The sequence below is a fragment of the Equus quagga genome, chromosome 7 (genome assembly GCF_021613505.1).
Source record: "Equus quagga isolate Etosha38 chromosome 7, UCLA_HA_Equagga_1.0, whole genome shotgun sequence".
Taxonomy (NCBI): Eukaryota; Metazoa; Chordata; class Mammalia; order Perissodactyla; family Equidae; genus Equus; species Equus quagga.
Genome location: NC_060273.1, coordinates 127,576,633 through 127,603,445, shown reverse-complemented (window position 1 = coordinate 127,603,445; position 26,813 = coordinate 127,576,633). Strand labels below are relative to the sequence as shown.

At 41.3% G+C, this 26,813-nt stretch overlaps 1 protein-coding gene across 3 annotated transcripts in view; it reads left to right on the top strand.

Annotated features, from left to right (window-relative positions):
- CMYA5 (cardiomyopathy associated 5) overlaps positions 1-26,813 on the top strand; it is an 83,889-nt gene that overhangs the window by 33,261 nt on the left and 23,815 nt on the right. The window contains exons 3-9 of one of the 3 annotated variants that reach the window (XM_046666391.1): positions 5-1,132; positions 1,421-9,444; positions 12,853-12,948; positions 14,327-14,560; positions 16,168-16,190; positions 20,789-20,907; positions 25,947-26,096. In XM_046666391.1, the coding sequence (XP_046522347.1) occupies positions 5-1,132; positions 1,421-9,444; positions 12,853-12,948; positions 14,327-14,560; positions 16,168-16,190; positions 20,789-20,907; positions 25,947-26,096 (9,774 nt within the window). Of the gene's footprint in view, positions 1-4; positions 9,445-12,852; positions 12,949-14,326; positions 14,561-16,167; positions 16,191-20,788; positions 20,908-25,946; positions 26,097-26,813 lie in introns of those variants that run through there. The other 2 variants (XM_046666390.1, XR_006889362.1) reach the window with 2 other exon arrangements.

Here is a 26,813-nt window from a genome sequence, read left to right as displayed (position 1 = left end):
GCAGGACCGGTTTCGGAACAACTGATCCCTCCTCATCTCGACCTGACGTCGCTAGAAAGAGCAGAACAGGTTTCGGAAAAACTGACCCCTCCTCATCTCAACCTGACATCGCTAGAAAGGGCAGGACTGGTTTCAGAACAACTGACCCCTCCTCATCTCAATGTCAAAGGAGAGAAGGAAGAAAACGTGCCTGAGCCATCCATTTCTCTTTCTGAACCACTAGTGTCAGAGAAACTGGAGAAAGCAGAAATAGAAACTTCTCTACCAGTAGCTGCTACCCATGAACCTGAAGATGCTAATGTAGTGGAAGAGGAAATCATAGAACTTGATTACCCAGAAAGTCCGTCAGTTTCTGAGAAGCCCCTTTCACCATGTTTGGCCCCTGAAGTGGAGCAGAACAAAGAGGAGACCATTCTACCGTTATTGACACCAACACCTGAACGTGTCGCTTTGTCTGAGGAAGAAGGAGAGGAAAATGAATCTGTTTCTACTGATTCTGCTTTTGTATCAGAGTATTCAGTCCTACAGGATTTGAACCATGAATTAGAGAAGCAAGAAACTGAGCCAGTTTCTCCATCCAATGTAAAAGCTGCATCTGAACCTGCAGTTTTGTCAGAAGAGGAGAATGAGGAATTTGAACCTTATTCCTCAGCTTCGGCCTCTGCATCTGAACACTCTCTCTCACTATCCACCACCGAGAAGACTTCTGAATGCCAGTCCCCACTGTTTTCAGCGGGTGCATCGGAACACATGGTCCTCTCCAGTGATGAGGCCTCAGAAAGTGGACATTACACACCAGATTCCACATCTCCTTCTGAATATTCAATTCCATCGCAGGCAGCAAAAGAGTCACTGAGGACATCAATTGATCACACGTCCCCATTAAAATTGGAAGCTGTTTCTGATCGCGTGATTCTGTCAGAAGAAGAGAAGAAAGGCACTGGATTGTATTCCCCAGATGTGGCCTCTGATTCTGAACACTCTTTTCTATCATACACAACTGAGATGACTTCTGAATGCCAGTCACCACTGCTTTCAGCCACCCCATCCGAGCACGCAGTTCTATCAGAGGGAGAAGACTTAGGAAGTGAGCATTTGACACCAGATGCAACGCTGACTTCCCAACATGCAGTTCACGAATCGCCAAAGAAAATAATCGATGATGTGTTCCCATTAAAATCAAAAGGTGTTTCTGAGCACATGATTTTCTCAGAAGGAGAGAAGGAAGACACTGGATTGTATTCCCCAGATGTGGCCTCTGTATCTGAACTCACCCTCCCACCATTCACAACAGAGACGACTTCTGAATGCCAGTCACCACCGCCTTCAGCTGCTACATCGGAACACGCTGTCCTACCAGAAGAGGACCTAGGAAGTGAGCATTTGACACCAGATTCAACACTGACTTCCCAACATACAGTTCCACCAAATGTAACACACGAATCCCTGAAGAAAATAGCTGATGGCGTGTCCCCATTGAAATCAAAAGGTGTTTCTGAGCACATGGTTCTGTCAGAAGAAGAGAGGGGAGACATTGGCTTGTATTCCCCTGATGTGGCCTCTGTATCTGAACTCACTCTCCTGCCATTCACAACTGAGATGACTTCTGAATGCCAGTCACCACTGCTCTCAGCCACCCCATCCGAACATGTGGTTCTATCAGAGGAAGAGACAGTAGAATTGGAGCGGTACACACCCTCTTCCACCTCTGCTTCTGAATTCTCAGTGCCACCATATGCAACACCAGAATCACAGGAGGAGGAAATGGTCCACAGAGCTCCTTTAAATCTAAAAGGTGCCTCCTCACCCACGAATTTCTCAGAAGAAGAGCAAGAAGACATTGGACCTTTTTCTCCAGACTCCGCATTTGCATCAGAATTCTCATTTCCACCTTATGCAACTCAGGAAACAGAGAAAAGAGAATTTGAGTGTGATTCTCCAATATGTTTAACATCACCATCTGAACACACTATTTTGTCTGATGAAGACACTGAAGAAGCTGAACTTTTTTCTCCAGACTCAGCATCACAAGTTTCAGTCCCACCATATAGACCAGAAACAAAGAAAAATGAAATTGAGCCTGATTCACTGTTAACTGCAATATCTGCTTCAGGATATTCTGGCTTTTCAGAAGCAGATGAGGAAGAAATTGCATCAACAGCTGCTACACCTGTACCTGAGCATCTCAGTTCATCAGAGAAGCAACAATCTGAAACCTCCCCTTCGGTGTCTGTACCTGAAGACTTGAGTCTGCCACCTTCAACAAATAAAGCAGAGGAAGCGGAAATTAAGCCAGATGTTCAGACAACTTCAGCATCTGTATCGAAATATATCATTTCAGCACAGAAGCAGATAAGGCAAGCATCATTAGAAGCTGAGTCTGAAGACTTGATTCCGTCATATTTAACCAATGAATCGGAGAAGGGAGAAATTAAGACTAGTTTATCAGTGGCTGCAACACCTTCTTCTTTCCCTGCACAACCATCCATGGCAAAGGACGAAACCAAACCTGTTTTGCCTGCAACTCAGTATTCAGTTGCACCTGATTCAGTTCATGTGATTAAGAAAGAACAAGAACCCAAAGCATCACTCACTGCAAAAGCTGCAAATGAACAGATGGCTTTGTTAAAAGTTAAGAGTAAGGAAGAAATTGTGCCCGATTCTCAAGAAGCTGCAGTGCGTGTATCGCAGGATCAAGAAATGGAGCCTCAGCCTCCAAATGTTCCAGGGTCTGGGATGAAATATTCAGTTGTGCCTGACTTGGTAGATGAGCCAAAGAAGGATGTCAAACCCAATTTAGCTCCAACTGTGACATCTGAACTAGAACAGAGAATGTTGTCAGAGAATGAGCCTGAAGTAATAAAACCATATTCACCTCTAAAGGAAACATCTTTATCTGCACCTGAGATTTTATCAGCAGTGAAAACGGAAGTGAAACATGATTCTGAAATAATTGGGACACCTAAGGGTCTGCACTCAGCTTCTCCAGGAGTGGAAAAGCATATTGAACATGGACCACCTGCCCCAGAATTTTCAGCTTTGTCAACAGAAATAAAGAAAGAAGTTGAACCCAGTTCTTCAATAACCACAACGTCTCTAACTAAGCATGATTCAAGCTTAACCAAATTAGCAAAAGGAGAAATCCTAACAGGTTTATCTCTCAGCACCCCTATAGAACATCTAGTCTTAACAGAAGTGGGAAAGAATGAGTTAGAAAGTGGTCTGCCACCGGTGGTAACATCTACAGATGAGCATTCACTTCTTAAAGAAGAAGAAAAGGCAGCAATTCAAGCTGGTTCTTCTCCCACTGAAATGGCTGCACCCAAACGTCCAGCTGGGTTGGAAGCAGAGAAGGAAAGTAAATTTGAATCATCTCCAAGCATATCCTCTAGATCAGAGCATTTTATTTTCTCAAAGGCAGAAAGTGAAGAAGTTAAACCCGGGTTGCCAATAACCAAAACATTGCCTTCTCAACATTCAGATATATCTAAGGAAGCAAGGGTGGAACACGAACAAGGTCTTTCATTTCCTACAGCCCTCGACTCTGAACATTTGGTTTTATCACAGAAGAAGAATTCTGTGTCTGCCTCAGAGGTGTCAGAGCCTGAACATGGGCTTTTGCTCAACCTAGGTGGTGAGATAAAGAAAAAAGAAACTGAACTTCTTTCCTCACAAAACATGTCACCCATACCCAAACATATAGTTCCACGAGGCAAAAATGAGGAAATGGCAAGTTCTTCTCCCGAGTCAGAAAATTTATTGTCAGACGATTTAGCTCCGATGTTACCACCCCTCAGTGATGACAGGAACAAACAGGCAATGGAGATGTCTCCTGCAGCACAGGGGGGTTTCCTGTCAGAAAAACAAGATCGTGCTCTGGCAGAGCTCTCTTTGGAACCTGAAAAGAAAGACAAACCACACCAAGTATCAGAATTACCAACTGCTGAGGCAGAATTCACTAGTGGTGTAGGGAGGCAAAGTGGATCCGTAGATACAAAACAAATAAAATCTCCCATAACTGAAACAGGGGACTCTGTCTTAGAAAAGGGCTTAGCTGAACTTAGGAGCAGAGAAGAAGGAAAAGAAGAAAACAGGGAACTTCATGTGTCAACTACAGTGCCTGAAATTTCAGAGGTTTCATCGTACCTTAGGGAGGAACCTCAGAGTCAAGAAATTAAGCCTTTCTCCGCTAAGGTAGTCAGCTTAGGGTCAAAAGAAGCATTTACCTCTCTAGTTGAAGGAGACAACCCAGAAGAACGTCAGCCACATACTTTTTCTTTAGAAGGATTATCAGAGGAGTTGAACCATTCAGCTGACTTTAAAAAAGGGGAAAAACAAAAAATAAGCCTGTTACTGCCAACAGGAAATTTGAAGGCACAAATGGCGGGAGATATTGTAACTAAACTAAATGAAGAAACAAACCAACCAAATTCAATTCACGTACCCCAGAGTATAACAGAACCGTCAAAGATCGCTTCTACTGACCTCCTTGTGGAAGAAGAGAAGCCTGAAGAAGCACTTCATTCAGATCAAGCTGTGAAATTACCTGATGTAAGCAGGTCTTTTGCAGATAAACAAGATCTTGGTATTAAACAACTTTTGTTTATGGAACAGAATTTAACTCTGGAAGAATCAAGATCATTTATGACAACTGAGCCTGCAGATGTGGAAGAAACACAAATGAAAGAGGCCCTCATTTCTTCAAAGGATGAAAACTGGATGCTAGAAAAGCCAGAAAGCACTTTGGCAAGTCATGATGACGAAAGAGCAGTGGGATCTGTGCAGCTGGGTTCCTCTGGCAGCAGTGATCTGATGACAGGACAGCCCAAGGCTGCTCTGTTGGATAAAGACCAGGCATGTGAAGTCAAAAAACAGGTTCTGGCAGATTCTGCTGAGGAATCTCATTTATCATTACAAGAACCAGTATCTACTCTTGATACCTCCAGTGGTAACGTAGAGACCCTATCAACTAAAACGTATCCTTCTGAAGAAATAAAGCTGGCCCCCGAACCAAAATCTTTGGTTCTGGCTGGAAATGTAGAGAGAAAAGAGGCAGAGGTGAGGCACATCCTTTCTTTCGTGGGGAGTGAAAGGTTGGTATCAGAGAAGGCAAACACAGAATTTTCTAGGCCTTGCAAAGAAGAGAGCCAGGAAGAAATCAAACTACCTTCTGAAATAATCCTCCAGGAACCAGGGTCTGGATCATCAGTGGAACATGTCAAATCAGAAACTATTCTCTCTCCTGCCAAAGCAGCCCATTTCCTGGCAGAAGATGCAGAACACGCAGCTGCACTGGGCAAGGAAAAAGCAGCACACAGGAGCATATCTCCTTTACCTGGAGAGAAGCCACTAGAAGAATCAAAAATGGGTCAGTCAAAGGTTGTAGATGATGATAATAAGAGAGGGAAACCAGCATCTGAAGTGAAAACACCCACACAAATAAAACCCCTCTCCTCAATCCAAGAAAATGAAGAACATCAACCCCCAGAGTCACCTGAGGTGTCACCAAAGCCACCTAAGCAGCCCAAGGACGCTGAGCCAGCCCTTGCTGAGGAAAAGGGAAAGAAAAGAATTTCGTCTTTCACATCATGGATGTCCCGCTGGTTTTTTGGATCAAGCACTTCAGATAACCAAGTTACTGAAAAAGAAGATTTAGAAACTCAGCCAAGTCCATCTGTAGAGGAATCAGGGGCAGTGACAGAGCCTAAAGGTGTAGCTCCAGCTGACTTGAATGCAACGGAGAAACCAGCTGATCGTCTCTTACCAGAGGCAAAACTGGAAACTGCTGAAGAATCCAGAGATGCTTTAGTTAAATCTGGTGAAGGTCAAGACTTTAAAGAGAAACCCACATTTTTATCAAATGTAGAAGTTTTACAACAGCCAAAATCCACCTTTGAGGTGTCTAGTGAAGATTATAGGAAGAAAGAAATCCTAGACTATTCAGAGGAGGGGGACCTGAACTCAGGAGTTACTTCCGCTGGTAGTAAGGAGCATCTTGGAATTCAGTCTTATTCTCCCATGGGTGAGAAATCCATTATGGAAGAAGCCAAAAGTGCTGTTCCTCTTCATGTCACTGATAGTAAAAGAGCCCAGAAGCCAGAAATCTCTCCTCCATCTAAATGGAATATTTCTATATTTAAGGAAGAGCCAAGAAGTGATCGAAAAGAAAAATTGCTTTCTTCATTTGATGCAGCGGATAAGGTGCCACAACAGCCAAAACCAGCTTCATCTAGTTTTGCAAGTGAAAATATCACAAAGGAATCAGAGAAGCCAGAGTCAATAATTTTGCCGGTAGAAGAATCTAAAGGTAGTTTAATTGATCTTGATGAAAACAGACTAAAGAAAGAAATGCAAAAACCTACTACCTTGAAAATTTCTGAAGAGGAAATAAAATTCAGGTCTGTTAGCCCAACTGAAGAGAAAGAAAACTTGGAAACCAGATCATATTCCTTGGCAGAAAAGAAGGTGCTGGCAGAAAAGCAAGAAACTGTGGGGACCCCATTAGAGCTTAGAGATAATAATGAAATAGGGAAGCCACAAATTACACAAGAATCTAGCCCTATTAAATTGGAAGAATGGAAAGCTGCTGCTGTGCTGCAGGAAGTCCATCAAAATGAAGACCACAAAGAAAGACACCAAATTATTGAGGAGGAGAAAGGAGAAGAAGACGAGAAGCAGTCACATGTATTTTCTGAAGGAAAGAAGCAGCAGGAAATTCAGCCGTATTTTGTGAGTGTAGTTAGGTCTCTGCCTGAAGAATCAGATGTCTCTTTAAGTCATTCTTTGGGTGAAACTCAACCATTTTCATTAATTAAAACTACATCAATTACTGAAAAATCGGAAACCAGGATCTCAGAGGCTCAGCCAGAAATCAGGGAAACAAAGGCAGCAGAAAGCCCACCACATCCATTAGAAGAAAGTCAAGTTTTGGTGGAGAAAAGCAAGACTTTCCTTCCAGTGGATCTTCCTTATCGTGGTGAAAGAGACGGCCATTCTTTACCTAAGGAAGGAAATCTGGTATTGGAAAAGTCGAGCAGGGATAGGGTGAGTCACAGTGAAGAAAAGGGACAAGTCACAGAGTCAGAGCTGTCAAAAGCCGGTTCAATAGACATCACAAAAGAAAGTATGAAACAAGGATCTCCATCTAAAGAATCTGAAAGGATTTTAGATCGTCCTTTTGATGAAACAAAGAGCTTAGAAACACCACCATATTTGTCATCATCTGGGAGACCACAAACACTTGTTTCAGGAGCTTCTCCAGAAATCAGTACAGTGAAGAAACAGGAAATGCCATGGTCAGAATTGACTCCAGATAGGCCTACAGTCCATACTATTCAAACATCTAAAGATCAAACATCTGAAATTTCTAAACAATCTGTTCTTATTTCAAAGCACCGCTTGGAAGCTGTGGAAGATGCTCATGTAAAGGAACCACGCTCTTCAGCAAGCAGCAACTATGCTCAATTTATAACTAGTGCATCAGCAATCAGTGCCGATAAAGTGGTTCCTGCTAGGGAAATATCCAAGGAGCCCGAAGACACGTATGTAAAAGATGAAGAATTTACAGTGACCAGTAAGCCAGCTGGACTTTCAGAAGATCAAAAGAGTGCCTTCAGTATCATTTCTGAAGGCTGTGAAATATTGAATATTCATGCTCCTGCATTTATTTCTTCAGTTGATCAGGAGGAAAGTGAACAAATGCAAGATAAGTTAGAATATTTGGAAGAGAAGGCCTCATTTAAAACTGTATCCCTTCCTGATGATAGTGAGGTGGTTGCTTCCCCTAAAACATTACAGAGTAAATTAGAAGATTCTGATGAAAAAGTTACATCATTGAAAGAAAGTAAACAAAAGGAAACTCATAACACAAAAGAGGAGATATCCACAGATTCAGAAACTGATGATTTAGGCTTTAATCAGCCCACAACTCCCAGTGAAGAGGATTATTTTGAAAAATATACTTTGATTGATTATAACATCTCCCCAGACCCAGAAAAACAGAAAGCTCCGTGGAAATTAAATGTTGAAGCAGAACTCTCAAAGGAAGTTACAGAAGAAACTGTCTCTTTCCCAGAAAGTTCAGAGGAAAGTGCCCTAGAACATGAATACGACTTGGTGAAATTAGACGAAAGTTTTTATGGAATGGAAAAGGACTACAGCAAATTGTCTCACCCAGAGACCCAAAAGTCTTTGGATATCCAAAAATCAGCTGACAGAGATGCTCCAAAGAGCATCAATAGAGATGCAGACTTGAAGTCACCCGGGATGCCTTTATTTGATGCAGAGGAAGGAGTTTTGTCACGAACCCAGCTATTTCCTACCACTGCTAAAGCCATTAATCCTGAACTTCTGGAGGAGCCACCTGCACTTGCATTTTTATACAAGGATCTGTATGAAGAAGCAGTTGGAGAGAAAAAGAAGGAAGGAGAGACAGCTTCTGAAGGTGACAGCGTGAATTCTGAGGCATCGTTTCCAAGCAGAAGTTCTGACACTGATGATGGAACAGGAATATATTTTGAGAAGTATATACTCAAAGATGACATTCTCCATGACACATCTGTAACTCAAAAGGACCAAGGCCAAGGTCTGGAAGAAAAACCAGTTGGTGAGGATGATTCATACCAACCAATAGCTGCAGAAGGGGAAATTTGGGGGAGGTTTGGAACTATTTTGGAGGAGACGAGTCTGGAAAAGGAACAGAAAGCAGCTTACAGGGAAGGAGCATCAGCAGGCCCTGTGGAGACCCTTGACAAGGTAGCTGTGCAGAAGAAAGCTCCCGTCACTGAGGAAGTCAGAGTGGTTACCCAGAAGATAAGCTATGCAGTTCCATTTGAAGACACCCATCATGTCCTGGAGAGAGTAGAGGAAATGAGCGGTCAGAGTAATGAAGCAGCAGATGCAAGTCCAGAGGTCAATCTGAATGTCCCAGTACAAGTGTCCTTCCCAGAGGAAGAATTTATATCTGGTGCAACTTATGTTCAAGAAACACTGCAAGAAGAACCTAAAATAATGGTTCCACCTGAGCCAAGTGAAGATAGGCTTCGCAATAGCCCTGTTCAGGATGAGTATGACTTTGCTGCATCCCTGAATTATGAAGTGGTTACTCAAGACACTTTATCAGAAGAACTGTATTCAGAATCCACACCTGAAGATGTGTTCTCTCAAGGAAAGGAATCCTTTGAACACATCAGTGAAAATGAATTTGTGGGTGAGGTGGAACAAAGTATGTCTGCTGAAGAGGAAGAGCTGGGCAGAGAGAAGACAGAACAAGACCAATTATCCTCAGAGTTAGAAACTGAGAAGGAACAAAAGGAACTGAAAAAGCCCCAGATTGACACATATTGCTATACTTGCAAAAGTCCAATTTCTGCTGTTGACAAGATACTTGGCATCCATGACGACCATGAGGTTTCATCCCTTGATACAGCTATAAGTGCTGTAAAGGTAAATAGATTTAAAGCATATAAGTGTGTAATCATACATATAAATTTAACTTGTTTTCACATTTTCTCAATTTAAATAATGACCGATATTTGATACAATTATCTTTAGGTATAATAGTCAGTCTAAAAGAAAACTAAGCATATTTCCCTAAGCGTTTAGTTAAGATCAGTTTGGCCACCATTTATTGGGTATACACTACGTGCCAGGTATTTTTCTAGAGTCTTGGATACCAGGATAAATAACACAGGGTCTCTGCCTTTGAGGGGTCTTATCTTATGGCAGTAGCCCATAACATTATCCAAAAGAGCCAAACAATTTTAAATTAAAAAAATATACTTTTGAGCATAAAACACAATTTGCTTTCTATTATCTACAATATCATTCTTTAAAAATACACATTTATTTTAGATTGAACAATTTAATTGCAAGTTTTATAAAATACTCAAGACAGTAAGACATTTAAAATTTTGGGTTTCTCCATATTTCCTCTTTATTTATAAAATTGATGTTAGAAATGGAAAACCTTTGCATTCTTTCTGGCTATGTCTATAGACTCCCAGTGTTAAAAGGTTAGTCACAAGACATATCTTTATAGTCCACATAAATACTCCATATCCCCAGAGATGCTATTGGAAATCAAGGGCTTACTCTTTGTGATTTCCATCTTCCTTTCAATAGTCTTCTACCTGGAATCCACACTCTTGTCTCTTCAATCCATCTGCCATACAGTAGCCAGACTGATCTAAAAATGCAAATAATAAGAATTGAGCACTTCCTGTATGCCAGGCTCTCTGTTAAGTTCTTTATTTACAAGATATCTTTTAATCCTCACAACAACCCTGCCATTGTCATCAACTTGCAGATAACCAAATGGGCTGAGATAGTTTAAATGATTTGCCCAAGTCATGGAAGACAGAACTGGGGATTGTACCCAGGTCTGTCTGAGCTCCTGCTCTTGACTGTGTATCTATGTTGTTCAGCTCAGTGCCTTGTTAATGGTAGTGATTTTCAATATGATTATTTAATGAGGCCACTGTTTGATAACTGCCAGACTCATTTTGATTCAATAGGATAACATATTAGAATCTTGGCATTTTTTCCCTAGAAAATTAATGCTTCTCAACTTGTCTGATATTGATTCTATTTCTCCAGGGTGAAATTTTATTGAAATTTTACCTAGTAAAGTTTGGGGGGAGTAAATGGAACAATGTCTTTTATGAAATCTCAGCATCGGGATGCATTAACACCCATGAAAGGTGCCCCATTCTTTGAGGATGCTTGGTTTTGTTAACTAACGACTGCTGGGCACTATCAGCAGAAAGAAGACTAGATTTCTTCAGTCTTCTTAATTATGTTTTGTTTGTCACTATGATTTTTAGAAATTAAAAACTAATTCTGTCTAAATATTGTCAATTTAAAAGAAATTTCTTTTTTTTTTCGGAGGAAGATTAGCCCTGAGCTAACATCTGCCGCCAATCCTCCTCTTTTTGCTGAGGAAGACTGGCCCTGAGCTCACCTCCATGCCCATCTTCCTCTACTTTATATGTGGGACGCCCACCACAGCATGGCGTGCCAAGCGGTGCCACGTCCGCGCTGGGGGTCAGAACCGGTGAACCCCGGGCCGCTGAAGAGGAATGTGTGCACTTAATTGCTGCGCCACCGAGCCAGACCCTAAAAGAAATTTCTAAAGCAGGGTGATATGATGTCTCCTTCTTTAAAACCATTTTAAAGATTTTTTTATTCCTGATCTCTGAACAGTATGAGAAAGTAGAAAACTAGTTGATTAAAGCCAAAGAGGTTTGCTTCGTTTCATTAAATCACTGTGAGGATTAAGATTGGTTGGCAACTTTTTAAAAGTTAAAGTCATTTAAAAAAATTGTGACTTGAGAATTCTCTAGCATCTTGTGAGTAGGCCATCTGTGGTTACTCAGGAACTGAGGCTGCGTTTCCAGATTATCCAGATCCTCGCTTCTCCCCGCACTCTATCCCCATGGTTGGGGCCTTAGCTTTTGTCTGTCACTTATTGTCTTCCTTCACTCTCTCCCTTCCTTCTTTCTCGATATTTATTGACCTCCCGTTCCATGTCAGGAACAGTGCCAGTCATTGGGAATGAAAACAAAAATAAAGGAAGATGGACTTGTGGCTTCCCAAATCAGCATTGTTGGAGCACAGAATTCTGAGAAATGAAAATTTGGGAGTGAGTGAAATGGTGGAGTGGGGCTGGGAGGGTTAGATGTGTCAAAAAGGTGAAGCTTGGTGGCTGCCCTGGTGGCATCATGGCTAAGTTTATGTGCTCCATTTCAGCAGCCCAGGGTTTGTGGGTTCGGACCCTGGGCGTGCACCTACACACCACTCATCAAGCCATGCTGTGGCGGCATCCCACATACAAAATGGAGGAAGATTGGCACAGATGTTAGCTCAGGGCCAGTCTTCCTCACACACAAAAAAAGGTGAAGTTTGGGTGAGATTTAAATAAGGTAGAGTTCTTCGAGCAAACAAGGGCAGGGTGACATTCTAGAGATAGAGAATACCATTTGAAAAGGCGCATAAGTGAGAAAGAGTCCAAGGAAAGGTGGGGCTTGTGTGATTGGAGCCTGGGGGCTTGTGGAGAAGAGGCAGGGGCTGTGGAGGGAATCAGAGGCCAGGTCCTGAGCCGCTGCCACCAATGTAATTTCTCCATCATTCTGTGGATAGTGAATCAGGCAACTGAAGCTCTATTATTCTGTGTTGTTACTTTTTAAATTTAGCAGGGTAGATTACAGCTAGGTTTATAACTATGGCTAAAGGAGGTGCCATCTTCCCCCGTCACCCATACATTTTCTAGCTGGCTGTCACTCCGTGAGTACTTTAACCCTTTGAGGGTCATGGGAACCTTTAGGTCTCTTTAGTAGATAGTTTCCATCATTTGGTATGCCGGACTTCTGGTCTGGTGACACCCTGATCACCTTCTTGGGTCAGGTGCTCCAGGCACACCTGAGGCCATGGGCACAAATGTGAGGAGACTACTCAGATATGTTGTACCAGTTCAGCAAAAAGTCTGCTATCTTAGAAGAAAGACGATATATAAAAATTGAAACCTTGCTAAGGAGAAAGAATTCAAATCCGTAGTTCTCTAAAACAAGTATGCTCTGAACTCACCAACTTGCCAAGAAGTCCTTCCTCTTGCATGAGAAAATAAGCTGCATTTCTATTACTCTCATGCACAAACCTCCTAACTCTTTATCATACAGAATCATATATAGTCAGTTTAGATGAAGCAGCAAAGAAAGCTTAAAGACTGATTTGTTAGTGAATGTGATATAGTAAATCTCTACCAAACAAACTAAATTTGTAGGGTAATTGGAGCTCTCTGTTGAAGTTCTTTTCTCAAATGTCATATACTAAGGATATCTTACTTCTTTTCTTCAGGTTCAATTGGCAGAATTTCTAGAAAACTTACAGGAAAAGTCCTTGAGGATTGAAGCCTTCGTTAGTGAGATAGAATCCTTTTTTAACACCATTGAAGTAAGTTACCATATTCCTTTTTCTTTAACCTGGTTTGTTCACAGCATCACAAGTGAATGACTCTGAGCTAAAAGGGTCTGCATTGGGCTTTGTGTGTGCATGTGTGGTTTGCCATTGTTGGTTTTGTTCCGTTAAAAGTGAAGGTCCTTGGAGTCTTCCCTCTGTGTAATCAGTGAGACTGCTTTCTGTCTGAGGATGGATGACGTGCCCTTGAAAACACATATGCATTTATTGGACGCTTACTATGATAGAGCAAATGCTTTACGTGCTTTATCCAATTTAATCCTCGCAATAACCATAAAGATAGGTGTTATTATTATTGTTCCCATTTTATAGATAAGAAACTGAGACTTAGAGTTAAGTATGTTACCCAAGGTCATAGTAAGTTGACAGTAAGTTGCGAGCCAAGATTTGAATTCAGGTCTGAGTTTTTACTTGCTCCACCATCTTGCCTTTCACCGGATTAGCTCTGCAGAGATGCCCTAAGTCTCTGCCCAGTGTCCCATGCCCAGGACAAATGAATGTCTCTCATGGTATCAGTGTCTTTGATGAGTTCGTACTGTCCTAGCTGCTGGCCCCTGCTCCCTTCGCAGTGAAGGGAGTGGGTAGCCATGCTCCGTCCATGTGCGGAGATGGCCCAGGCCTCCTCACCTGTCAGTCAGGAGTGGCAGAGGGACCATGCAGAAGGCTGGGGCCCAGTTTCCCTATCACTAGGGTGGCTCCACATCTTAGTTTGCTTGGGAGAGGTCTGCTTAACTCCTGTTGTAGATCAGTTAACACCTGCTAATTATTTTTGTGCCCCTCCCACAAAGCGTCCCTTTTAGGAAGTAAATTCTGTGATCATTTGATCACTAGCCCTCTCATGAGGACAGCCACGCATCTGGGATTGTTCAGATGGGCAATAAAGTTTCTCCCACTGTGGTGGGACGGCTGCCTCCCTGGAGAGCGTTCATGAATGTAGCACCCTGTCCAATATCCTGGCTGCTCCCTCCCTAACACTATGATTTAGTGGAGCAACAGAAATGACACTGAACCCTCTCCACTGCCTGGAGGGCACAGACCTCCATTCACTGGGATGCCATTTTCAAGTTTTATCACGTGGGAACGCAGGTGGGCAAGATTTCCATACAAATATCTTTTTTATGTGTCTCATTAACTAAATCTTTCATGATAATCCTCTTACAGTGAATTCTATTGCAAAGCTAACTATGGCAAAGGGGATTGGTGGGTTGGAAATTCAGACTGTGCACATAATCTGTGATTCTCTTATCAGGATGCCAGGGATCAATTCTTTAAAAGGTTGGTGTTTCTCTTTGGAAAAAAAAAAAAAGGCATACACTTCTTGTTCCATTAAGAAGTGTTTTGTTTTGTTTTTTAGGAAAATTGTAGTAAAAAGGAGAAAAGGCTAGAAGAGCAGAATGAGGAAATGATGAAGAAGGTTTTAGCACAGTATGATGAGAAAGCCCAGAGCTTTGAGGAAGTGAAGAAAAAGAAGATGGAGTTCCTGCATGACCAGATGGTCCACTTTCTGCAGAGCATGGACACTGCCAAGGACACCCTGGAGACCATCGTGAGAGAAGCAGAGGAGCTTGACGAGACCGTTTTCCTGGCTGTAAGCACCAATTCGAACAGTCCACATACCTTACACCCACTCTGGCCCGAGTCTACTTTTAAAAATCCATCTTTCAGTATTCCCTAAGATCATTTATATCTCTGTGGGGAGTTTATATAATTCTGACATTTGAAAGTTATTAGGGCATGCTCAATGCCTACAGAAAAGGCCCAGCAAATCCTTAAAGACTTAACACCCAGATCCAGCTGAAGGATACTTGGAAGTGAAGCCACAGCATCATCTGTCTGTTCTGTCACAATGGATTGATCCCCTTCTAAGAGAGAGGGAAAGCAGTCTGAAAACCTTACTCATGCTTTCCCCTTGGGCGCCAGCCTGATCTTCCAGTGCCTGGCATCCTCATGCTGGCCCCTGGGCCTGTCCTCTCCACTCCCACTCCCTAATCTGAAGTAGCCTCTCACAGGGACCATTCCCTCAGAGCCTCGTCAAGGGGCTGAGAGTAACATTTTGGCATACTTTCAGCGTGCAAAATGATGACATAATGTGATACCTCTCAAGTAGCGTGTTGATGTTTTTACAAGGGTCTTCCTGGGGACCAGATTCCTTAATTCAAACAAGTACCTTGTAGACTAAGGTTCCCTGGGAGTGCACCTCAAGTTGCAGCACAGAGGCAGCCCTTTGCTTTCTTAATTCCCTTGAATGTTCAGTAAGATATTGGTTCTCCATGGAGCCAGGATTGACCAGGGGTAGTAGAGATGTTTTCCCTGGGGGCAGTCCCAAGCCTAATTGTCAAACTGGAGGAAAGCACCATCTTATGATGAGTGCGGACTTCCCTTTCAAAGCTCCCCAGTCCTCGCAGCCCTCTGGTAAAGTTTGGAGATAGAGCAAGGCAAAATGGGGCAATATTAGGCTTTTGGTGTGCCTTTGGGGACACCTCCAGCCAGGACGAAATTGGGTGAGGTGCACATGGCATCCTCAAAGGAGAATGAAAATCATCCGGTTGCTTTCTGTTTAATTAAGGCAAAGCTCTAATATTTTAAAATTAGAAACCTCTTGTGAAGTATAACATTAGTAAAGTGCTTTGTGTTCCTGAAGAACTTTACCTTTGTTTGATGAGAATATTTCCTTCTCTTCAGAAGAACAAATTGTGAAAAAGAAAGCATGCTTTTTCTGCTTATAGAAGTAATATGTATCCATTTTAGAAAATTTGGAAAATACAGAAAAGCACAGAGAAGGTATACCCAGAGATAACTACTGATTACATTTTGGTATATATCCCACATTGAACAAATTTAAATCATTTTTCTTGCTTTGGAGCGTTCTATTCTGGAAGCTGAGCCATTTGTTGATGAATAGAGAGAAGCACAAGCAACTTGTTGCCAGCCTTGCTGACTATAGGGAGTAGAGCAGACCTAGAAACGAAAGCCCCTGCCACCCTGCCCAGACGCCCACCCCCACCCCTTCTGAGGGCTAATTTCCTTCCTGCCCAGGCTGAAGGCACCCAAGAGAAACAGCCTCAGGGGAAGCTGAGCAGTCAGGATTGTGTAACAGACATATCTTAACACTCTAGGTTGGTTTTTCTGTTTGTTGTTAATTAGTTCTCTCTCTCTTTCTTTCTCTCTCTTTGTTTTTTTCCGTTCCCCCATAAGTCGTTTGAGGAAATCAATGAAAGGTATATAAAACATGGCACAATGTAGTGGCAACTGAGAATAGCATGACTGTATGCCTTCTTTTTAATATTTTGATGCTTTATAGAAAATGAGCTGCCATTTAAAAAATACATACATTGATTTAGTGAGCTACTGGATTTTCACTTTTAGACACCGTGCTTTTAAAAGCTAAATGACAGCTTTGAAAAAAATTGCATGTGCTTTAGTTAAATAACGATTATCATAATGTAGATTTTTAACTGCTTCCTTGAGATGTTTTCTGTATTTTCATCCTAATCTAGAACACCTTTCCTGTCACTGCATACAGAACATCTTGTAGATACTTAGACTTATTGGTTAAATGTGAATATCTGAAAGAATCATTCATATCTGCCTTGAGTAATTTTATGACTTACATAATCTTAATGGAATGTTCTCTCATTTTCTTTTCAAAGATAGGCATGCATTTATGTTCTCTTTCTGCTCAGCTAACTTAGATGAAACTTCCTCTTTTGATTTTGTTTTGTTGTTGTTTTTAACACTCAATCTAAGAGAAATTCTTCATTTGTTTAAGAGGCAAAACACTCAACAAGAAATTAGGAAATGTTGTCTATAAAAACACATAAGTCAGATCTACGTTTATCTTTTGGAGCATCTGATGTTGAAATGCTCACGCTAATCTGACACATTTTCGCGTAGCAAGCCCTGAGGTCTTTCCTACTGGTTGAGCCTAATGTTTTTATTATTTTTAACTCTTTAATGTAAATTTCTAAAATTGTAAATATTATCTACAGATTATTTCAATGTCAAATTGTGAAATAGCATAAAGTAAAATAAAAAAATTTGTATTTGTGATACATTAAAATATAGAAAAATGGGTTTGGATTAGAAACTTGATTTTTTTAGATAATGAAAACCGCACGGATGAATCCTGTTTATCTTTAAAAAATCTATTCAACAGAATACTGCCAATAAGTTTTAAGAAAATAATTTGTATATTAATCTTGGCTGAATCACTAAGAGTTTTATTACACTGGCTCTGCTATAAATAGAATTACCCAGGGAGCTTTAAAAAATGCTGATGCCTGCATCTCACCTCCTGAGATTCTGGTTTAACTGGTCTGGGGTGTGACCTGGGCATTTTTGAAGCTTCCTAGGTGATTTTAATGCACAGCCAGGGTTGAGGACTTCTGGTTTATAACAATCTGTCCTCTGGCCCAGTGGTTCCCAAAAGTGGCTGTGCCTGAATTACCTGTGTGGTTTGTTAAACCAAAGCACCAGGAGCCCCACCTCAGACCCACTGCATGGGAATCCAGGGTGGGACGAGGCATCTGCTTGTGCACCAATTCTCACACAGGAGTCCGAGGTGCACAGGTGGTCTGGAAACTGATACCCAGGCCTTGCTCCCAGTTTCCTTTATTTTTGAAAAATTATACATTCTTCTGAATATTGTTGATATTTATTTTTATCCAAAAGTGTATGGATTTATTGTGCCATTCCATATTCACTGGACAGGGTAGATGTGTGTTTATTTATTTATATTTCATCCACTCATGGAAGGTACTGATTGGCAGGGAAATTTGGTGAATGAAAATTTGCAAATGCTTTTACCTTAAAAAATGCTGTAGTACCTTTTTACTTTTCTAAATGTTAGAATATTAACTTGATAATTTGAAGTGACATCTATTTCATTCTAAATACCATTTCTTTGGTTTCCTGCTTGAACTTGCTCATCTGTGTGTCATTTTAGTTAATTTTGATTTCTTTGTCCAATTGACAATGAATTAATCTTTGTTAAAGCTGCATGTCACCAAAAGGAGCATACACTTGGGATAAGCATTATGTTTCTGTAAAGAAAAAGGACAACAAAATTCAGGATTCAGTGAAGAAATGTGAGCAATTAAGAAAGCCCTGTTAAACATGCATGCACGCGCGCACACACACACACACACACACACACACACACACACACACACGATGAAGCTTGATAGTTTCACTAAGAAGCTGCCTTTCATGTCCTCAGGACAACTTCTGCCTCACAGCCTCCATGTTCTTGGTGTTCCTTTCTATGAGAAGTGCTAATTAGCTGGCTTTTTACCCTGCTTCTGCTTTGCCCTCCCTTCATATTATATCTCTAAAGGCAATGCTTGTATATTAAATGATTTTTCTCGACACTGAAAATGCTTCAATTAAGGAATGCTGTCAAGCATATTTAGACTCAAAATTTGCATATTTTGAAAAACACGTTTGCTTAGAAATTGCTGCTCTGTTAAGAAGATGCATTTTTTCCTCTGTTTGGCTCTTTTGTGTTATAATAATGAAAAAGAGAGTCACCACCATTGTAGGACTTGCTCATGAAAAGATGTCCGCTTGCCCTTTCACATACTGACATTAAAATCGGACAGGTCAGTGCATGAGGGAAAAAAACCTTTTACTTGTGGTGTCTACGACCAGAGCTTTTGTGCGACGAAATGTCCTCCGTTTAGTCAGCAACGTGTATGGAGAGGGCTTAGCGTGAGTACTGGGCACCATTGTTCGTTCATCCCGAGTCTGTCATTGCAGCCCCAAAGCTGTAATTTAAGTTCAGGTTGTCTTCCCTCACCCAGAGTGTTGTGAGGTCCCCCAACTGACCTTACCACCTCTATCTACTTGCCCTGGTCCTTCCTCAGACTCCTGCCAGGGTATTCTTCTAAGCTTCCCTTGTGTAAACACTTCTGTGGCTCTCCCTGCCTTAAAAGATAAAATGGAAACTCTTGGTAGATGTGAAAGGCTCGTCACAGTCAAGGCATAAACACCCTTTCTGTTTCATCCGTGTCTCTGTTTCCTGGTTCTCCAGGTAGCCCACAGGGCCCTCTGGCCCTTGAATGTGCCATTATCTTCCCCAACTTCCATGCCTTTGCTCATGCTGTCCTTCTGTCTACAGCACCCTTACTCCCTTGCTCTGTCTGGGAAACTCCTGCTCCTTTAAGATTCAGCCCAAATGTCACCTCCTCTTTGAAGCCGCTATTGGAACCATCCCCCCCTAAATCAGATGATAGTGAATTTTATTATTTCTAACAATAGTCAGCATAGTGGGCACTCTTTAAATGTTTCAGTTGTATTTTATAACCCTTTTCCTTTACACTGATAAAAAAATTTACTAGACCTCAGATCCTGATAATCTCACCCAAACGAAACTTTGTCCTCTATTCGTTCAAAATATATTTATTAAATGCCTCCTTTGTGCCAAGGAACACATTACAGCCCAGTAGTGAACAAAACAAAGTCCTTTCCTGCATGTAGATTATATTCTGGTGAAGTAGAAGGACAAAACAAATAGGTCGGGATATGTTTGAGGAAGTTAAACGCAGCAGAGTGAGGGTAGAGATGGCGGGCGATGCTGTGGGAGTAGAGCACTTGGGCCTGGCCTCTCGAAGGAGTGGATGTTTGGACAGAGGTCTAATTTAAGTGAGGAAGGAGCCATGCAAGTATCTAGAAGAAAGTTCCAACAGCAAGCACAAAGGCTTGGATGTGCATCTCTTCTGCTCAAACCCAAAAGTCCATGATAATGAAGCCGATGGAGTTCTTCAAAGCTGGCTTAGGGGCTGGCCCCGTGGTGTTGTGGCTAAGTTTGTGTGCTCTGCTTCGGGGGCTGGGGGTTTGCTGGTTTGCATCCTGGGTGTGGACCTAGCACTGCTCGTCAAGCCATGCTGTGGCGTCATCCCACATAAAATAGAGGAAGATTGGCACTGATGTTAGCTCAGCAACAATCTTCCTCAAGCAAAAAGAAGAAGACTGGCGACACATGTTGGTTCAGGGCCAATCTTCCTCACCAAAAAAAAGAGGGGATAAAAAGCTGGCTTAATTGCTGGAAGATAATTCCAGCCCTTGTGAGTGAGGTGCACAGAGGGGAGCTCCTAACCAAATTTCAGGCCCCTCATGCTAAAGATACATGCTTTTGCAATCTCTCCTTCCCCTTTGCCCTCTTCTGAATCAAACTTTTTTTTTTAAACCCAGATTTCACCTGGATACAAATGCTAAGAGTTAGTATTTGTTGGCATGCCTCCTCAGAGGGTCTTGAGTATATAAAAGCTATTAATTTAGAACCTGTGGCTGGTATAGTCTCTTAAGAATGGATAGGCTTTATCCTCCTTCCCTGTTGTACCCCCAGTACCCTCAAGAGTGCCTGGTACATAGCAGGTGAACATATTATTTGAAAGACAATGATTAGAAATGTAATAGTGGGGGTTGAGAGCAGCAAGGACATCATAGAGTGTGTGAATTTCTAGGCAGGCTCTAAACTTTTATATCTATAGGAAATAAATAAGAATAATCTTTAAAATGTAGGAATTTTTAAGATTAACTTTATAGATGCAAAATTAAGACATATAATTTGATGGGATCTAGTCAGATTTGAGGAAATAGGAATGGAATTCCTAATGTTTTCAGTTGCACCAAAGAATCCTAAGAATAAATAGATTTTAGACATATATTTCTAGACTTTGAAGCAGTTTCAATCCCTTTTGGATACAATACCTCCCAAAAAACACCACCAGCAACTTCATTTTGAACAATTGTTTTTTGTTTTGATTCTGTATGTTAATAATTTCTTGACTCATTTAGGAATATTTTCCTCCAATAGGTTGCTTTCTGCAATGGAGAGCACCGCTTCTTTAGAGAAAATGCCTGCTGCGTTCTCACTTTTTGAACATTATGATGACAGCTCAGCAAGAAGTGACCAGATGTTAAAACAAGTGGCCGGTAGGAATTTTAATGTATTAATCACCTTGATGAGACTTGACAGTTTTTCCTTGTTTGTTTTGTAAAGTTTTTGAATGTAAGGAAATATAACTGGAAAAAGAAAAAAAAAGAAAAATTTTAGTTGTAAAAGTTTAAAGCTACATTCTGAAGTAGAGCATGAGGCTAGCGTGCCGTTTCAGGTGCAAACTGCGTTTCCATTTCAAGCTCTGTGACGGTGCTGGGATGGTGAGGAGATGGGAGGAGGTAGCAATGGAACCAAAGGGTCTCCTCTTTTTTTCCTTTTAAAATAGAATTTCACTCCCTCTCTTCTAGAGGTCGTTTTCTTCATGCCAGCAGCCAGGTATAGAGGAAAAAATAAATAAAATATTTTCCTGTGTGTTGAGCAGATTTTTCCTTGAGAATGGTTTCCCCCTCTTCAACTGAGTCCTTTTTCCTTTTTTCAAACTAAACAGATTAGCTTTGAGAAATAACAGCTCAGCAGCATGCTCTGTAGCCAGGAGCCTCCCACTCAGCTGTCAGAGCATCCTGCCGGCTCTTCAAAATATTTTTTAATGTGCTATTTTAACAAACAAGACAATGAAACTCATTTAGATATCTCAAAGCTGCTGGGTCTCAGTGAAGTTACCAGGTTTTACTTATTGTAAAATGTACTCAGATGTCCTCCTTAAAAGATGCTGTGTTCTTTCAAAGCCGTCTTAAAAATGACTGCTGTTTTTAAATTGACAATTAACTTTCATTTCTGTAGGAAGAGTTTTAGTTTAGTAACTAGTAAAAGGCTACCCACCATGTCTTTAAAAAGACCAAAAAAGCCCCACCAACCCTATATAATGTGAAAAATTCAGTCATTTATCCCAGTGGATTTTCTCTGGAAATGTCTCAAAACAAAAGGATGTTTTCCTGTAAAGTCTCAAAGAGGCATTTTAACAGAGCAGTGATTGCAACCTAAGATATTTGATTAACAGAGTAGATCTTTTGCTTTTAAGGGATTGGTTATGTGCTGTTGTTCATTAGAAGGATATTCTTTTGAATATCTGAGGGGCAGTGAGAGGACATTTTCTATATTTTAGAGGTCACAGTGTTAAATTGTCACAAAGTGTTAATGATTCACTGAGAAATAGTGCATGTGGCATCCCAGTCGTTCCAAGCTGTTTATGGAGACCGATCTCTGAGATAGAAATGCTGTGTGTCGTGCATCTGCTTCACAGAATCAGAGCCCAGGGTGTTGACTTGATGTTAAAGAGTTTCGGTTCATTTTGTGACCAATGACGCCTCTCAGATTTAAAGCCCTCACCTGGTACCTGAAAAGTTAATCTGATCACTCCCTAAACTAAACAGACATAATGAGGAAAGTATGTGACTTTTCCATGGAGAAGCAGAGCAGCCCCCACCATTTCTCCGATGCCTGGCACTGTTAAGCATATCCTATCATCTAATCTCGCAACAACCCTGGGAGGCTGGTTTTATTGTCATTCCCACTTGACAGGTGAGGAAATAGAGGGAACAGAAAAATGTCTGTCACGTTGCCATAGATACAGGAATTTGGGAGGAGGAGGTGGTGGAGGAGTTTGGTTTCAGAGTCTTTGCACTTGAACCTGCTCTACACCAAAGAGGCAAGTGCATTGCTGTGAAAGGAGGGATCACCATAGATTAGCGACATCCCAGGTCTCCTTGACTGGCTCCTGGGGACTTTGTTTTTTGGTTGTGGTAAAATATACATAACATAAAGATTCCATCATGACCACTTTGAAGTTCACGGTTCAGTGGTATTAAGTACGTTCGTGTTGTTGTACAACCATCACCACTATGCCTCTCCAGAATTCTTTTCATTTCCCTGTTTCCCCTTACCCTCAGCCACTGGCAACCACTATTCTACTTTCTGTCTCTGAATTTGACTACTCTATGTACCTCATATAAGTGGAATCATGCACTGTTTGTCTTTTTGTGACTGGTGTATCTCACTTAGCATAATGTCCTCAAGGCTCATCCACATCGTAGCATGTGTCAGAACGTCCTTCCTTTTTAAGGCTGAATAACATTCCATTGTATGTCTGTACTGCATTTTGCTTATCCATTCGCCCTTCAAGGTATACTTGGGTTGCTCCCACCTTTTGGCTATTGTGAATAATGTTGCTCTTCTGGGTGCTTTTTGAAAGCTAGGCTGAGTGGGAATCTGTATCTGGACCACCCAGGTCCTGAAGTCCAAGTTGATCTAACACTCAGCTCCCTGCATGGGACAGCTCTTTATGGGCACACTCCATCAGGCAGAGGGGATCCGTGGGGTGATTCATCTGCCCAATTCCTTAGCCTCTGGCAAGGAAGCCTTAAAATCTCATTTTGTATTTTTTGGCATTGCTCCTATTCAAGTTCATTACTACAGAGTGGAAATCTAGTTGCTAACATATAAAATCTGGGTCTCTGATGTTCTCCCTTCACACAGGAATTGTGAATCCAGCCATCATTATTAGACTACATCTATGGAATATTCTTACTCCTTCTTAATTTCAGAATACTTCAAAAAGTAAAAACGTTTCCTCTTTTTGAAAAAAGATGTTTTAACTTTAATGTTTTTTGGGGAAGGAGCACATTAGGTACAAAATTATTCCTAGCCTACATGCTTTGCTTAATTCCCTACAATTGCTTCTTCCTTAGAATGTGTTGATTTTGAGGGGTCAGTTATCGACTTTTAAGTTTGGTAAGCTATCTGAGAGAGAGAGTTTTGAAAAGATGTTACCACTTTTAAAAAGCAGATATAGCTAAATGTATATTTCATAGAAAATTGGGGAGTATTTTCACTGTTCACACCTCAAGGAATTCTCCAACGCTGCTTCAAAGACGACTGACAATAGTTGAAGCATCCTATTTGGCTCTTCCATAAATGTGGGCAACATGAAAATTTACTGAACTGCACTTGTCTGGATGGACTCCACTAGAATGTGACACTGGTTTCCTGCTGGGAAGACAAACAGAAACGTCAAAGATAGTAGAAGGGACTCTGAACCCTTGTCAGTCCTTGGGGAGGTGCTCTGACACGCAGGCTTCCTGCCTTCCCATGCAGCCGGCTCTCCTCTGTAGCCCCTCTGTGATTCCCCAGGTGGTAGGTCCTTAATTCGACTCCCATCTTCAGGGGCTTCCTGCCTTCTCCCCTCTGTTTTCCATGCTTCTGCTAAGGCTGTTTTGCCTTCTGAACGTTAACACTGGTTATGTGTCAGGCACTTCACTAAGCATTTAATATAGATTATCTTGCTTCTAACAACAGCCCTGGGAGGGAATAATGTTATTAATTGTTGTTTCCCATTTTAAAAATGGGGAAAGTGAGGCTCAGGTAATGCAGCTAGTAAGCGGGGGATCTGGCATTTGACCCTCGGCCAGCCCCTCTGCTCTGAAGCCGGTGAACTTCACCATTCCCTTATCCTGCTTCTCATTTTCATCCCTGTGTGTATCCTCACCTCTTTATCTCTTTATTGAATCTTTTCAGCATGTCCCTTTTTGTTCCCTTCTTTGGACCCATTTATATTTTTCTCCTTTTTACCTTCTTCCTGACTAACTTTTGTTTTCTTTTCCTTCATTGTTAAATTTTAATAAGGTAGTCTCACCAAATTTGACCCGTATTGTTTCAGTAAGCTTATCTCTCAGGAAATTGTTGATTGGAAAAAACCCCACAAAAATAAATTTAAAAGGATGACATCTTTTCAATGGTGGGAATAACCTCTTCCTCTAATTTGTAAAACACGTTCAGTGCTTTTGTATTTCAAAAATTTTGGAGGAGAATTGCATAGGAGTTTGATTTATGGTGTTGTATATACCATTAACGTTCAATATGCATAATTACAAACTTTTAAAATCTCTAGTTAAACACTTGAGCATATTGTCTTTAAAATTTAGAAAAAAAGAGTTATACTAGATATCTAAATCTTATATTTGAATCAGTTAATAGGGTACTTTCTCCCCTATGTAATTTCTACATTTTGTTTAATTTTTGAAAAACTTATAGATATGGGCATGTTGGAAAGAGAAAATAGGATAGTAGTTTCAGAAAGTGTATTTTGATATTTTATTCATGCAAGTCTTTTTCAGCCTTGGTGATATAACAACCATAGCTAAAAAGGGCTTCCATTGTCTCTTTTGTGAATATAGACTCTATGTTTTAGCGCCTACAAACATAGGTTCCCTACCTGCCACACAAGAGGGGCCAAATAAAAACTGGAACGCCAGGCTTATGGCAAGGAGAGGGTTTTTATTTCGGGTGGTATCAGCTAGGAGATGAGAGTGAGCCCTCAAATTTGTTGTGTTTCGTCTTGTCTCCCCGAAAGGGAGGCCAGGGTTTTAAACATTTGTGAGGAATGTGGCTGCTTGTTGGTGTGGGGGTGGGGGTGGGGGACGGGAGTCAGTGGCCTTGCTCGTTGGAGCTTTCCCAGTAGCCTGACTTTGGCCTTGGGACGCTGCTTCCAGGGGAGGAGGATGATAAGGGAATTTGCAGGTGGGCGACCTTGGCTCTTTGTCTCCGTGGTGGATAGTGGATTCTGCAGCCAGGGAGTCAGGGAGTAAGCAGGGAATGAGTGCTTTGGTTTTAACCCCGCATATACTGAGTTTAATGTAGGGGAACTGATACCAGGGACAGCATCATATGTAGAACGATATAGTGCTGGTTATCTAGAAAAGCATACTCAAGTTTTTGTTTTGAAGAAAAACCAAATCATTTGATGCATCCTCTAACCTGTATACGTTTGTTGCTCTAAATACAGGACTACAGAAGAATATTACCTGGGGATTCATTTTTGTTTACGTCTGTGTGTATCTGTGCACATGCACAAATGTACAGAGAACATTTTGGAGGGATACACTTAACTGCAATAGTGCTTGCCTCCAAGGAATATCCTTTGGGTTGGAGGCGTTGGGAACAAGGGAGCCTTCCCACTTTTACTCCATGTATTTCTGTGTTGTTTGAATTCTTTTCAATAAGCATAGGTGACTTTTGCAAAAATAAAAAGATCAATCAATAAAAACAGCATTAGTTATAGTAAATCTGTCTTATATTCCAGTTCCACAGCCTCCAAGACTAGAACCTCAGGAACCAAATTCTGCCACTAGCACAACGATTGCAGTTTATTGGAGCATGAATAAGGAAGACGTTGTTGACTCATTCCAGGTTTACTGCATGGAGGAGCCGCAGGATGACCAAGAAGTAAACGGTAGGATTGCTAACACAAACACAGGTGCCTGTGTACATTCCTGCATCTTAATGTGAAGTCTTTAAACGTTCACTTATTATAACTTTTTCCACAAAGCACTTATGGCCACTTACAAAAACAACAACAACAAACCAACGGCCATATAATGAAATAACACAGAAGCAAAATTTGCATATCAGGATCACAAAACACAAAAATGCATAAATGTCATCATAGTGGTCGACATGAATATTGTAATTGAGATTCAAATTTAATAGCTTTGAGCTCTCAGGATAACAGGAGCAATTAAGTGATTCTCATTTTCCAGAAGGAGGTAACATACCAGAGTTTCAGGGACAGCAAAGTTTCAGTTAGTACTGAAATCTAAAAGACAAGTGTAGTGTGTGCTTCTTTGTAGAGAAGAAATGAGCTGTATGTAGGACAGTGTCTTCTACCACAATTTTAGTGCAAATGCAGTATTGGGTGTCATTGTTGGCATTTTCTCAATCCACCTTTGATAAAAGCTACAAACAAGCTATAAAGGTTAATTCAGAGTTCACACTTCTCAAGGCGTGGGCCTAGGTACGGTGTAGTCTTCTGGTGTCCCAAACTAATGTGCAGATAGAGGTGAAAGTGCAGAGTGGAGTGACTGGATGGCACGTCTTAGAGTTGAGCCTCTGTAAATATCTCTCTGTTGAGTAGGACTTCTTATAGGACCCAGGAGCCAGGCACGCTGAG